Consider the following 14,814-nt stretch of genomic DNA (forward strand, 5'->3'; position numbering starts at 1 on the left):
GAGTACCTGAAGTTTCAATCTGTTAACAATGAAATTCCTCCAACATCCAAGTCCCGTACAGTCAAGACATCCAGTGTTGAAGGGATATCTGAATCACTCAAAAGTTCCAGGATGCTGATCAGGAGACTCCAGAGCCATTAGGCCAGGCACAACCTGTTCTTCAGTGCCAGGTAAAAAACAGCCTGGTCAAGGACTGGACTGGCATCCCAACAATAACAGAATGTTGCATTATTGGGGGTCAGGAGTGTAACTGCGCTAATGGGACTGCCTCAAACAAAATATACCAGCAGCCCTAGAACTCTCATGTAGAAGCAAAGAGTAGGACAAAGCCTAGCACTGATGAAATGCCATGGCACTGGAATTAGATAGTACCCTGCAGCTAACACCAGTACACAATGGGGGTTATTTACAAAAGGTGCACTCGCTGTAAAACTGAGGGGTAGATCTGAAGTGAGGAGAAGTTCTGCTGATTTTATCATCCAATCATGTGCAAGCCAAAATTCTGTTTTTTTATCTTCCTTGCATGTCCCCATCAGATGTACAGCAACTACACTTCCAAGTGAAGTGGATTTGCCTTTAGTAAATAATCCCCACTGTCTGGAATGCAGCACATGAAGGTCAGATTCCAGATATTTAAAGAGCAATCCCTGACCTCTGTTTGCTACAAACAAGACCCCAAAGTCAGCTTTCAAACACCAGCAATTTATTTACCTTCAAAAGCTACCAGAGAAGGCAAAGGAAGAGGAGCTGCCTTTTCAAAGCATTGGTTGTGAAATTTAAATATAAAATTTGTGTTATGGGAATGTCGTGTATGTAATCGTATCTCAATGTTTACATGAAATTCTTTTCACCTGTAACCAAGAGGAAAAAAAAGGGGTTCTTGCAAAGACACTGTAAGAAATAAAATAAATGCAAGCAGTAGGTACTATTGCCAGAAGATGGTTTATTGAAAACACACAGGCAGGTTTGAGATGTAGGCAGCAAAAGACACATTCACAGCTTAAAGTTCAGTGCTACACCCGGATAGATATTTTCCCTGAGCCAGAAATGGACATGAACCATCTGAGTATGCAAGGTTGGTTTCTGGGTGTACGATGCACAAACCCAGGAGGCACAGTTCACAGGGTAGTAGAAAAGCCCAACTACAGCCTTGTAGGCTTGTGCATCCCCAACCTGCAGCAAAGTGGTGTGCACCATATGTAACAGAAATTCAACGAATAATTGAAGCGTTAATTCCAAACGTAATCTCTTTGTTGTATATAGTAATGTATTGGCATAAGACAATTACAAGGTATCGTAGAAATACAGAGTCCTTTAACAAATAGGCAAAAGGCAGTACACATTTAAAAAAAAAAAAAAAAAAAATGTGAATAAAACAATGAGCTAGACAGAGCACTAACCTGTCTTTGGGGATACTATCCTACTCCCCTACTACATTCCATGGCAGAATTCAAGCCAGGTGAATAGTGTTGTTAAGAGACCTAGGGGGTTATTTACTAAAGGCAAATCCACTTTGCACTACAAGTGCACTTGGAAAAGCAGTCGCTGTAGAACCGAGGGGGACATGCAAGGTAGATAAAAAACAGCATTTTTGCTTGTACATGATTGGATGATAAAATCAGCAGAGCTTCCCCCGATTTCAGATCTTCCCCTTAGATCCAAAGCGACTGCACTTCCAAGTGCAAAGTGGATTTGCCTTTAGTAAATCAACCCCCTTGTGTGTGGAAAAAGGCTGTAAAGAAAAACCCCGCTGCTACAACCAGCTATTACAGACATATTACTGTAGTAGTATGGAGACCCATTTTATACTCAGGCTGCATGGTGTCACAGTACTTTAACACCTGCTATTCACCACTGTTCTAACAACCAGAACATTTATCTCAGATTATGTTTAAGGCCTGATTCACACCTATGCAGGTTGCAGTTTGCATATTCTAGGTACATTTTTCAATACGCATTTTGGATCCACTGAAGTCTATGGAACCAAAAAGACAGAAAACAATCCCTGGCCCTTACCATAAAATGCACAGATGTGAACTACATTCATAGGAAACCATGTTAAATGGACTGTGGTGTATTTTTGCAAACTGAAAACACACTAAAAAATGCATTGGTGTTAACCAGGCCTTGAAGCTAGAGATCAGATAAGAGAAATGCTTTCCTAAGCAATAGCAAGTAAATGGCAAATATCTTTGGCTGATAAACTTGCTCTAATCCCAGTTTCTCGGTCAGGCCCTTGCACTACATAGTGGTTGGTAGAGCTTAAAGGAGATTGTATAGTTTGATTGTAATGCACTTTATAATGGATGTCTTTGTGCCAGTATCCCACACCAATGTGCTTCCTAAATAAATAACCCAATTAATGTGGTCATAGCCCAAAAAGTATTGGAACTATTACGTGCCGCTTGTTAGTACTGCATGAGAAATGATGTTTCACAAGTCAAATTTAAAGCCTTTAAAACACATTAGTGTGTACCATTCCACAAGTCTACCTTAGAAAGCCTCAGTGCCTTCCTACCACTCCCTTATACCTGGCAGCCATGTTTATTGCTACTGTGCCAACATTCAGGGTAGACATACAGGTTAAGGCCTGAGTCACACAGACCTACTGATCTGTACGAAGGGCCTTCTTCAACCATGCAGGTTGCAGAGGTGTTTGATTTCAACAGGCTACTTCCATGGAGCTGCACAATGACAGGCGGCTGACTGCATGGATTTCCAAGCACATCTGTCTGCATTCTAATCCATGCATTGGACTTGAACAGATTTAACCCCCACTCAAGCTGCAAAGGCAGTCGTACAAGGGGATAAACACATGCCTTGGCCACAATGCTTGGTATCACATTGCGACAAAAGAAAAAAGCACTAATTCAGGTCAGCAGGAAGTACCACCCACCAAACATGAACTATGCAACTGAATACGGCCGCACTGCAACTGTGTTTTAGGTGTTAAAACAAGTGTTGAGGAGGAGACATAACACCTCCTCACCACCTATCAACTGTCCTCGAAAAAGTAATCCATTGCAGATCACTCTTGAGAGGGCAATGCATAAATGAGCCCTTAATGCTGAAAACCCATCAAGCAAGTAAATGCACAGCTCACATGCGTGGGAACGGTTTTACCTAACAAAATCAGCCAGTCTTGTAATTCAGACAACTCAGCCAAATAATTGACCTCCAATGCAGCAGATGCACAGCTAGGTCAAAAACACCTCAGCATGCTGGCTGACAAGCAGGGAACGTTTTGGAATTTACACTAGTTTATTTTTTTTTATAAAAACTTTTTTTTTTTTTTGCCTAGAGTTGAGCTTTAAACTAGCCATAGAAAGGCAGATACAGTATCTGCCCAACTGAAACCAGCTTAAGAATCCTTACTTGAATACTGAGCACTAGGACCCACCTATAAGCAAATGATGGGGCACATCTGGTACTTTGCCTCTTCTCCAACGAAGGAGGAAAGGCAAGACCTGCATGGAGATTTTTAGTAACCTTTTACGGTTCAGTAATGGTTTTTCAGACTGCCTAAGGGCCCACTCCAGGATAATGCACAAAAAATTCACTATCGCATAGGTTTATCAGTCACTTCAGGAATTAAAAAAAAAAAAAAAAAAAAGGAAGGAAGGATAAGGGGCAGATATACGCAATGGTAACATGCATGGGACAGGCAAGTGAGGTATATAAGCAAAAGTGCTGACAGGGCCAGAACTTCTCATGCACATCAGGGACAGCTTGAGAGTCGCCTTCAAGCCATATACAGGCACTAAACAGCAATTCATAAAGCAAAACAGGATAATCCTTTAAATATTCTCACATTAGTTTCACCGGGTGTGTAGCCCGGTGACTTATTTCTAAGACACTGATAAAAGAAACCCTATAGCGTTTACCCAAAACTGAAACACAAACTTGGGGTGAACTGATCTTTAAAAGAAGACAAGATTCAGGCTCCATGCACACTGAAGCTCATAAACGCCCTTTTTTTTTTTTTTTTTAACAGCCCATAAACTCCCCTCTATGTTATCCTATGTGTCCATGCACACATGGAAGTTTTTGGATGTTTATCAGCAGTGGCGTTTACGGGCTGTTTTCTGAACGCCAAAAAAATCGCGTTCAGAAGTTGTTTTCCTGACCACAAAAACACCAAACGCTCATAAACGTTGATAAAGGCTCAAAAACGTGACTCGCCAGCGTTTAACATTTTTGATTCATTGAAAAAAAAAAAAAAAAAAAAAAGTGAATAAACGCTATTGCAAAAACGTTAAAAGACTCATTGCAAAGCCACCGACGGTTTTTTAACTGTATTTTAACGTCCAGTGTGCATGGAGCCTCAATAGGTTGATATGTAACTGGATACATTTCTCACAACTGTTCGGGAGTAGAAGTTAATTTGTGCTGGTTTGTTGGTTTACATCAGAAACAGATATCAAAATGGTTGCCCAGATCCATATACATAACCCCACAAGTGGTTTCTACCCCTGCATAAAAGTGACAAAGTCTAAATGGTATAATATTTTGCAGTTTAAGGTCCGATAGCAGTTCTCAGCTGATAAATATATAAGCTATGCAGATAAACGAGGTGTAGACTAAAAACTGTTGTCTTTGGATAGTTTCAGCTTTCCTGGCCAGCTATTTAAACTATAATAATTAAAAAAAAAACAAAAAAAAAAAAAAAAAAACAATTTTTCAGAGCGCATACAACTCTGAAGTCCTAAATGATCCACATTTAATTTGTTTTCTAGCTTGCATTTGCAATAAATGACCGAGTATCCTGTAAAAAGAGGTGGAACTTGCTTCACTGGAAAAGCATGGTGGATCTAGATGTAGAATAACAGCAACAAATTCTCCATTTGGAATGACATGGAGCACAACAGGCATCCATTCCTAAAGATGCTTGCAAAAAGTCTGTGTGCCATGTACATATAAATGAAAAATAAAGCTAGAAAAAAAAAAAAAAAAAAAAAAAAAAAAAAAGGTAATTATATAGAACAAGGAAGCAAAAATAACACCTACCTAGTGCATTCTTATGATTGTTCTTAGAGGTCCTGTCACTGCCGTACAGTAAAAACAGTTATTCCTTAGACTAGTTACCAGCCTATTACTTTAATAAAAAGGCAACCCGTTAAAAACAGATGGGTGTCTGGCAGTCACCAGTACCTATGCCATTGCCCACTTATGTATTCTATTTTTTCATCAATGTCACAAGTATGCAGTAAAGTGACAGGCTGTCTTCTCAGGATGATCACAAAATGACTGATTAGGCAGTGTGTGCGAGTGACGGGTAGACAAAGGGTAAAAACTGCATGGGATATACAAACTGAGTTCAGTAGCAGCTTATAAAAAACATAAAACCAGTGTCAAACAAATGAAAAAAAAAAAAGAAATATAGGCAGCACATTTGGCTACTTCTGTTGCCACAAGTTACAGGATAACAATCTGGTTCATTCACAGAATGACTCTCCTCACAGACTTCTGTCTGTAGGTCCTAGCAAAGCTCCGAGTTTCCGTGCCACACGCTCAGTAGAAATGCTTGCGACTTCTTTCCTGCCACTTGTTATATACAATTAGCAAGATGACACCGGCGAAGACCAGACCGAGCAGAGAAAAAAATACAATGAGGAAAATGGCAAAATTGCTCATGGACTCCGAGGATTCATTAACTGAAATGGATAAGAAAAAGATACATGGATTGTTATAAAATCACACAATAAAAAAAATCTGGAAAAGAAAGCAAGTGAATTTTGTGGTCACCTCCTGGTAGCTTCAGGTTGTCCACAGTGGGGATAAAAACTTCTTTGTCCATCTTCTCCTCTGCAGGGGTACGCTCCACAGTGATCTGGTACAATTTCATAGATATGATGTCGTGGTTATCTGTGGAAAAGTCAATAGATACAAGATATAAAAACATGAGAAAAGCAGCAAGACAAAAGGGGACCTTGCGGAGCAGATTTTAAATGTGCAGACTGTTCTATTATCTACAAAAGTAAAAAGAGGAGGAGAACAGCCCTCTAAACTAAATTTTCAAAAGTTAGCAACAGCAGTCCCCAAATTTCTACCTGAGCTTCTGAGTTTAATTCCCACTTGATGCACCATCTGTACTGAGTGTTTCCTTATATAGGTCTGTGGTAAAATGGATCACAAAAATATGCAGATAGCCAACAATGAACATTTCTTATTTGCTCCCTTTCTGCATAATCTTTTATGCTGGGTAGATACGGCCAAAAATCATCCAGAAATGGACAGTTCAGCAGGAAAATGATTGTGTGTACGAGGCTTTGGACTATGAGATGGAAAGAGGGAGAGGTGTTCTGTAGTTCTAACATATTTCCTGTGTTAGGCTACTTTCACACTGAGGCGCTTTACAGGCGCTACAGCGCTAAAAATAGCGCCTGCATAGAGCCGGTAAGAATGATGATCGTTCTTACCGGCGACGGGAGGGTTCGCCCTCCCGTCACCCTCCGGTGCTTCTCCGGGCTCTCCCGTGCGATCATGAACCCGGAGAAGGAAGGAAGACAGATTTCCGAAGGACAGATGACTCACGGGTGGACTGAAGTAAACAAAGCAGTTTACTCAGCTAGAAAGCGTCGGATTGTTCATTTTTTTTTTTTTTTTTTTGATCTGATGCTTTCCAGTCTGGAGGAGAGATGTGGGGTCTTATGCCAAGAGTGTACGTAATTTTAAAGCGTGACATGTGAGGCATCTATTCACTTGGCGTAACATCATCTGTCACAGTATACAAAATTGTGCTAACTTTACGGTTCTGTTTTTATTCATAAAAATGCCCCCCCCCCCCCCCCAAAAAAAAAAATTTATTGCAATTGAAAAATTGCTGCGCAATTACCATGTGACATAAAAAGTTGCAATAACCGCCATTTTATTCCCTAGGGTGTTTGCTAAAAAAAACCCCATATATTTAACCACTTCCGGACCGCCCTCCGTTGTTATACATTGGCTGTTTGAAGAGGGATATCGTTATGGCAGCAGCTAGCTATCATAACCCACGGTATCCTCCTCTTCAGCGGGCGGTCCACTTTCAGATAAAAGTGGTCTCCGCCGCGAGATCACTTTTAAAACGGCGGCGGGAGAGGGGCCCCTCCTGCAGCTCTCCGGTGTCCTCCGCTGCTTACCGCTGCGGAGGCGATTGCGTCCTTCTCCCGATTAGCTATGAAGATGAGTGAGGGGGAAGATGGCCCGCACCCATCACCATACCATTGCAGGGAGGAAGTGATGTCAAAAACGTCAATTTTGTCCAAAGCTCTTAAAATTTTTTTTTTTTTCCCTCAAATTACTTTTTTTTTTATATTGCATTTTAGTGTAAATATGAGATCTGAGGTCTTTTTGACCGCAGATCTCATATTTAAGAGGTACTGTCATGCTTTTTTTCCCCTATTACAAGGGATGTTTACATTCCTTGTAATAGGAATAAAAGTGACACATTTTATTTTATTTATTTTTTTTAAAGAACAGTGTAAAAATTAAAAATAGTAAAATAAATAAAAAAAATTTTTTTAAACGCATCCTGCCGAGCTTGCGTGCAGAAGCGAACGCATACGCGAGTAGCACCCGCATATGAAAAACAGTGTTCAAACCACAAATGAGGTATCGCCGCGATCGTTAGAGTGAGAGCAATAATTCTAGCCCTGGACCAGTCATGGCGAACCTTGGCACCCCAGATGTTTTGGAACTACATTTCCCATGATGCTCATGCACTCTGCAGTGTAGTTGAGCATCATGGGAATTGTAGTTCCAAAACATCTGGGCTGCCAGGGTTCGCCATCACTGCCCTAGACCTTCTCTGCAACTCAAAACATGCAACCTGTAGAATTTATTTTAAACGTCGCATATGGAGATTTCCAAGGGTAAAAGTTTGTCGCCATTCCACGAGCGGCGCAACTTTGAAGCGTGATGTGTTGGGTATCAATTTACTCGGCGTAACATCATCTTTCACAATATAAAAAAAAAAAAAATTGATTGGGCTAACTTTACGGTCTTTTTTTTACTTCAAAAAAAGTGAATTTTTAAAAATAAAAATAAAAAATTTTTTAAATTTGCGCTTGTAAGACCACCGCACAAATTACGGCGTAACAAAAAGTATTGCAACGACCGCCATTTTATTCTCTAGGGTGTTAGAGAAAAAAAAAAAAAAGGAAGAAGATTTTAAACTTCTAAACAAGTTTGAAAAATAGGCCCGGTCTTAAAGTGGATAATGTTTGGGGGTTCTGAGTAAATTTTTTTTTTTTGCGCTAGAAAAAGGATGACTTTTACATCTAGGAGAGGAGTGCATGAATTTGTGCATATGGCAGTGGTTAAAGACAAATCTAGAAACTAAATTCTGGCCATTTTTTCAAGGATAATAGGCAAGCTACTGTCAAAAAGGGCATGGGGTACTGGGCGCTGCCATGTGGGAAATTTAACAAAAAAACAAAAAAACAAAAAGAAAAACAAAAAATCAAAAGCAAGGGGAGAAGATACTTTAAATGGGTCTTCGTGGGCAACATGGAAAAAAAAACAAAAAAAAACAAAAAAAAAAAAAAAAACAAACAAACAATCTAAAACTTTAATGTGAAAACTTGTGCTTGCTTATTTCTGGGTCAAACTTGAGATAAGCAGTGTATGAGGAGGGGAGGGGTAGCAGGGAAGGTTACAGCAGTGGAGTGGTTTCCTTCTCATGCAGAGCAGCAGAGGGAAGTTGCTGTTCCTGTTCTGGCATGCTGTTTGTTGGCTCTCCTATCTCATCCATCCCATGTGATTTCACATAAAAGCACCAGGGACGGACCAGCCGGGAACAGCAGAAACACTAGTTTCTTCCCTGTGCTGCTCTGCATGCTGTGGGAGACATAGCAGCTGCAACAGATCTAAAAGCTATAGAAACTCTATACAGTAAAACCTTGGACTGTGAGCATAATTCATTCCAGAAACATGCTTGTAATCCAAAGCACTTGTAAATCAAAGTGAATTTCCTTATAAGAAATAATGGAAACTCAGATAATTCCTTCCACAACCATTTATTCATAGGTCCTTCAGTTTATAGTCTATATAAAAATATTAATCGCAAGGTGATTGATTGTGTAACCATAAAATGTTCATCCACAAATGGCAGCCTCCACAAGGGGATTAGAAGCAAAATCCAGCAGGAGCAACAGAGTCTAAAAGAGAAGAGAGGCGCCTCTAAGTGTAGCAATATGGTTACATTTAATGAAGGTACAGCATTTAGCAACTCACATGGTTGATAAGAAGAGGCACATCTAAGTATGGAGGCATCCGGGGTAAAGAGCTGTCCACATAGACCATCCTCCGCACCACTGGATCCCACCGCTGTCAGTCTGCAATCGTGACCGGGAAGACTACCCTGCAATAGAGCGATCTGAAAGCGATGCTTGAAGCTCTCATGGAGCGCAGTGTGGAAGGGATGACGTCGATGGCAGTGAGGAGGACGGTCTATGTGGACAGCTTTACCCAGGATGCCTGCATAATTAGTGCCTCTGTTAATTGTCAACCATGTGACTTGCTAAATGTTGTGCCTTCATGAAATGTAACTATATTGCTACACTTAGAGGCGCCGCTCTTCTCTTTTATACTCAGTTGTGACATGACGCTACACTTAGATCAAGACATCGCTTGTATATCAGGTCAAAAATGTATTACAAATTTTTTGCTGGTCTTGAAAAACGCTCTCAAACCAAGGTTTTACTGTACTTAAGATCCGTACACACGTCCTGAATGCCGGAAGACATCGGCCAATAGAAGAAGAAGAAAAAAAAAAAAAGGAAGGGTCAGACATTCAGACTGTGTGCATGCCAGCCAGTCTGACAGCAGTCAACCGGCTCCCGATCAGCGCTCTCAGCCAATGGCAGAGATCAGAGTGTTCTGGTGGGGGAGCCACCCCCTGTCAGAACGCAGCAGCTCAGGGGAGATTGCTGTACTAACATTGGTTAGTTAGTACGTTTTTTCGTTCAACCCGCTTGGCTAATCCAAACCCTAGCCGGTCACAATCTCCTGTCATGCGAATTGGATGCTTACAAACCAATTCACACTAGTGTGAACCCAGCCTTCAACATAGGATACAAAGACTTGCTTTTAAAACCTTTACAAATACACATGAGCTCACCCCTGTCCATAAGGTTATTAAAATAAAGGTTAAGTGCACACTGTACCTGACAGATCTCCAGTAACTGCAGAAGTGCCAAAGTAATATCCACGGGGCAAACGCACGCCAGGTACATCCAAGCAATCTTTCCATTCTTGTCTTCCATCAATATCTAGCATGACCTGCAAGTGAGGTGCAGAGTGGAGAGTGGAGGGACTTAGTGAAATGAAGGAGGCAGGTAATGAAAAAGAATCTTAAGAATTTAGCAAAACTAAATGTACTGTACTGTCACATCTGAAGATAAGCCAAGTACAATTTATTCCTTTCAACAGAAACTTCAGCAGTTTCATTAAAAAGATTTCTCAATAGTCCCACTAGCACAACAAATCCAAGCAAAAGGAACTTTAAAAAACATACAATCAGAGATAACCAGCCTTTTATGAACAGCCAGTGCACTGCCTTTTCTAAAATCAATGCATTTCATAGTCCAGCTGACCAAAGTGAGGAACTGCTGAGCACCTACTTATTAAAAAAAAAAAAAAAAGTACAATCTACTTAGAGCAGAAGCAAAGTCTGCTTTTTTTCATTTTATTTATACCTACAAGTAAGCTTATAAGGCTTCGTGCAAGTACAGTAAATAGCTCCAATGTGCACCGTTTAGGAGATATTTACTTTAGTAGCATCCAGTGATGTCACCAGCACATGCGCTCCCATTGGACAGAATGCTGTCAATTGAGAGAGCTGTGCCACAGCCATGACACCCACGCAGGAGTGACATTATCATGGCTCGGCCATTCAAATGCCCATGAACACGGAGGGGAGACCAGGTGATGATGGAAGCCCTGTCGGCAGTGACAGCGCGCCACTGGAGGGCTTCGTTTTAAGCCAAGTCTGTCAAAATGTGCTAGAAATGTGACACATACTAGCACATTACTACATTATCCTGCAGGGGCCCCAATTTATTGTTTTTCTTTTTTGCGGTATACTACCACTTTAAACACAGCAAACTAAAAGGTGATTGGTTCAGTTAGCTGCTGCACTGCCACCCTTCTTGTTCAGGTTCCTCTTCCTTCTGCTTCTTGGGTCCTGTGTGCCTCCCTGCCCTCACCTTTCCTTATATAATATAATATAATATAATATAATATAATATAATATAATATAATATAATATATTATATTATATATTACACACACACCAAACTCTGCCTTACATTGCTCTGCCATACTGACACAGTCTACTTTTAAGGTAGGCTAAGGTTCTATTTTTGTAGTGACATTTGTTTTATTATTTTTAGTTTTCCTCCTAACTTTAGTTAGGCCTTGCTAGTATATTTCTTTGATCTCTTTCATGTAGTTCAGGTAGATCCCTATCTTTTAAAGCAGGGATAGGCAATCTCGGCTCTCCAGCTGTTTTGAAACTACAAGTCCCATGAGACATTGCAAGACCCGGACAATCACAGGCATGACTCCTAGAGGCAGAGGCATGATGGGATTTGTAGTTTACCACAGCTGGAGTGCCAAAGCTGCCTACCCCTGCACTAGTGAAACAGTTAGGCCTCCTAAAATGGACATTTCTTACACGCTAGGGAGTTAAAGTGGTTGTAAAGCCTTAAGGTTTTTCACCTTAAAGCATTCTATGCATTAAGGTGGAAAACTTTCTGTGCTGCAGCTCCCCCCCCCCCCCCCCTCAGACCTCCCCTTTTTCTTACCGGAGCCTGATCCGATCCAGTGATAGTCACGAGCACAGTGGCTCCAGCCGCTGTCTCTCTCATTGGATAAATTTATAGCAGCAGGAGCCATTGGCTCCCGCTGCTGTCAAAAGTTGTGACGCAGGAAGGGGGGGGGGGGCGCGTCCCACTGTCAATGGACGCAGCAGCGGGGAACGAGCTTGCACGGGTGCCCCAATGGAAAGCAGCTTTTCGTGAGGGCACCCAAAGAAGAGTAGCCAGCAGCCCTAGAAAAGAAGGATTGGAGCTGCTCTGTGCAAAACCATTACACAGAGCAGGTAAGTATAGACATGTTTGTCATCCATTTTTTTTAAAAGCGAAAGTTTACAATCACTTTAAATCAGCTGACGATATATCTGTACCAGTTGTGTCCATTTTTGGTTTTTACTTCCCCTGCGGATTTACTAAATAATATGCAAAATCTAAAAAGGACATGCTGGAACATGCAGAGGTGGGTAAGAACACATAAAAACTCCCAGGTTTCAGCTATTACAAGTGCAGCTTTTGCGGATTCATCTAATTAGGCTCTAACTAAAAGCAAAACGTCATTTTGGTCAGTTGTACAACAGGAAAGTATATATAAAGAAAATTGTTGTACTATATGATATTAATGCTTGTTCCAAGAGGACTGAAATTCTGAAGTGGGTCTGTGGTAGAACAGGGCAGTACGTGGCCGACTTTACCTTTGCCTGGAAACACAGAAAACAGAGGAGTTTCCAAGCCACAACAAGAAGTCTCCTTATTACCACCTTTTTACCCCAATTCACAGCTATATGTATAAAGAACAGAATTTAAAATGAGGTGGACAGGACAAAGAAGAAAAAAGGGGGGGTATGGTTGCGGGGAGGAGGAGGAGGAAATAAAAAAAATAAAAACAAGATAAGATAAGAAACCAGAGAAGTGGCATAGATAAATAGAAAAAAATAGAAAAAAAAAAAAAAAAAAAAAAAAAAAACCCCAACCACTCTCCTCAGATACTGGAAATTTCTTACCGTAAGTCTGCGTTTGACATAACGGATGACCAGGAAAGTGTCATGGTTAAGATTCCGCACCATGGCTGTGCAACCTCCGATTTCAGTAGGACGGCCATCTCTGCTGTGATCGTACACCAGCGACCCATTGCTCACCATTGCCGAAACATAGGGAAACACGCGCTGTCAGGAGACAAAGTTTTCATTGTGAGGTGGTAATGTAAGCCTGTTTAAATAAAGTGGGTATTCTAAAGAATCACCCGCCTTTTAAAATAATCACATTTCGTTATTTGCAGCCTAAAATGAAGACAGACACAGTTTTATCCAGATGTATTTACTCAGTGCAACTTATAAACATCCAAGTGAAAGATATAACACCAACACGTCAAAAAAAAAAAAAAAAAAAAAAAAAAAAAAGTACCGGTAAATAAAATTCAAAAACAGAATCACCGAGTTGGAAAAAGGACCACCCCCCCCCCCCCTCCTAAAAATGACTTGTAAACTCAATCAGGTGTAGTTCATCACCTTCTCAATGTCACACAAAAGCCATTTGACTTCCCCCTGTAATAAACTGCAGTTATTTTGATTAGCTCAGCATGAAAAGAGCTTTCCTGGAGAATTTCAGTCCCTGATAGTGCAACTGAAGCATTGAATCAACTATGGATGGCAAGGCATTGTCAAAAAGATCTCCGGGAAAAAAAATAAATAAAAAAATTATCCCTTACTTCTCTTAAGCAAAGCAGACAAATCATTCCTGATACAGTGATCAGCCATAACATTATGATAACCCACTTAATATGGAGTGGGCCCCTGCTTCCGCTACCAAAAAACAGCCCTGACCTGTTGCAGCATGGACAGACATTAGATTCTGAAGGTATGCTGTGGCACCAAGCCGTCCATGGATTACATTTGTTTTTCCAGCACATCCCTCAGATGTCCAATTAGACTGAGATCTGGAGATTTTAAAAAGGCAACACCTCAAACTATTCTTGAACCATTTTTGCAGTTTAGCAGGGCACATTATTCTGCTGAAAGAGGCCACCACCATCAGGGAATCACATTTCAATAAAGAGGTGTACTTGGTCAGCAACAATGTGTAGGTAGGTGGTACATGTAAAAGTAACATCCACATTAATAGCAGGACCCAAGATTTCCCAGCAGAACATTGCCCAAGCATCACACTGCCTTTGCTGGCTTGCCATCTTCCCATAGTGCATCCTAGTGCCATTTCCTCCCCAGGCAAGTGACGCACCCGGCCATCCAAATGATGGTAAAATAAAATGCAATTCATCCGTGATTCACCACGCCACCTTCTTCCACAATTTTGATGCTCACATTCCCATTGTAGGTGCTTTTGGCTGTAGACACGGGTTAGCAGTAGTCGAAGGCTGGAGTATTCAGAAAAATGCATATTTTTCTGTTCAATACAGCAACATGACCCATCATGCCTTACAACTGTTTTTTTTTTTTTCTAATTTCGAGTGTCACTACAGTGGACCTGTGTTGTGGTATACTGGGGTATAAAAAGGGGAAGAAGAAGGGGAAGGTGCATTAAAGTGGTTGTAAACCTCACGAAAGATGAACAAAGCATATCCCTCTATAGTGTTTACTTGTCTCAATCTCAAGAGCACCAAGTGTCATTTCTGTCTGCTGCTTTGTTTCTATGCCATCAGCTTGAATCACTTCTGACAAGTTTTCCCGACACCAAGAGAAAAATGGGGATAGGGGGAGGGAGCTCTAGCAGATTGACATCCTCAGCTCTGTTCATGTGTGCAGGGGGGGTGGAAATGTCCTCTCCCTTTAATCAGCTTTCAGAGCTCTCCTCACTGAGGCTCTGCACGTGTAAACCTCTGCTCTTTGCCCCTCGTTTTCTGACAGCTCAGACAAGCTTTATAAAATTCTGGATTTTGAAAAGCTTTAGAGAGGAGAATACTGCAGGTAAACAGATACAACGTATGTAGGAGGATTTGTTGAATCTCTGGGTATCACCTGAGGCCAGTCATGTCACTAAGTATATGTAAGGTTTACAACCACTT

The 14,814-nt window shown here is 41.0% G+C and overlaps 1 protein-coding gene across 2 annotated transcripts in view; it reads right to left on the bottom strand.

The window, feature by feature from the left end:
* Positions 1–923: 923 nt before the first annotated feature.
* LMAN2L (lectin, mannose binding 2 like) overlaps positions 924–14,814 on the bottom strand; it is a 39,640-nt gene continuing 25,749 nt past the window's right edge. For both annotated transcript variants that reach the window (XM_073622073.1, XM_073622074.1), the window contains 4 exons: positions 12,800–12,961; positions 10,149–10,263; positions 5,746–5,865; positions 924–5,654 (listed from right to left, as the gene is read on the bottom strand). In XM_073622073.1, coding sequence (XP_073478174.1) covers positions 5,512–5,654; positions 5,746–5,865; positions 10,149–10,263; positions 12,800–12,961 — 540 coding nt within the window. In that variant the 3' untranslated portion in view covers positions 924–5,511. The remainder of the gene's footprint in view (positions 5,655–5,745; positions 5,866–10,148; positions 10,264–12,799; positions 12,962–14,814) is intronic.

Source organism: Aquarana catesbeiana, linkage group LG03, assembly GCF_042186555.1.
Source record: "Aquarana catesbeiana isolate 2022-GZ linkage group LG03, ASM4218655v1, whole genome shotgun sequence".
Taxonomy (NCBI): Eukaryota; Metazoa; Chordata; class Amphibia; order Anura; family Ranidae; genus Aquarana; species Aquarana catesbeiana.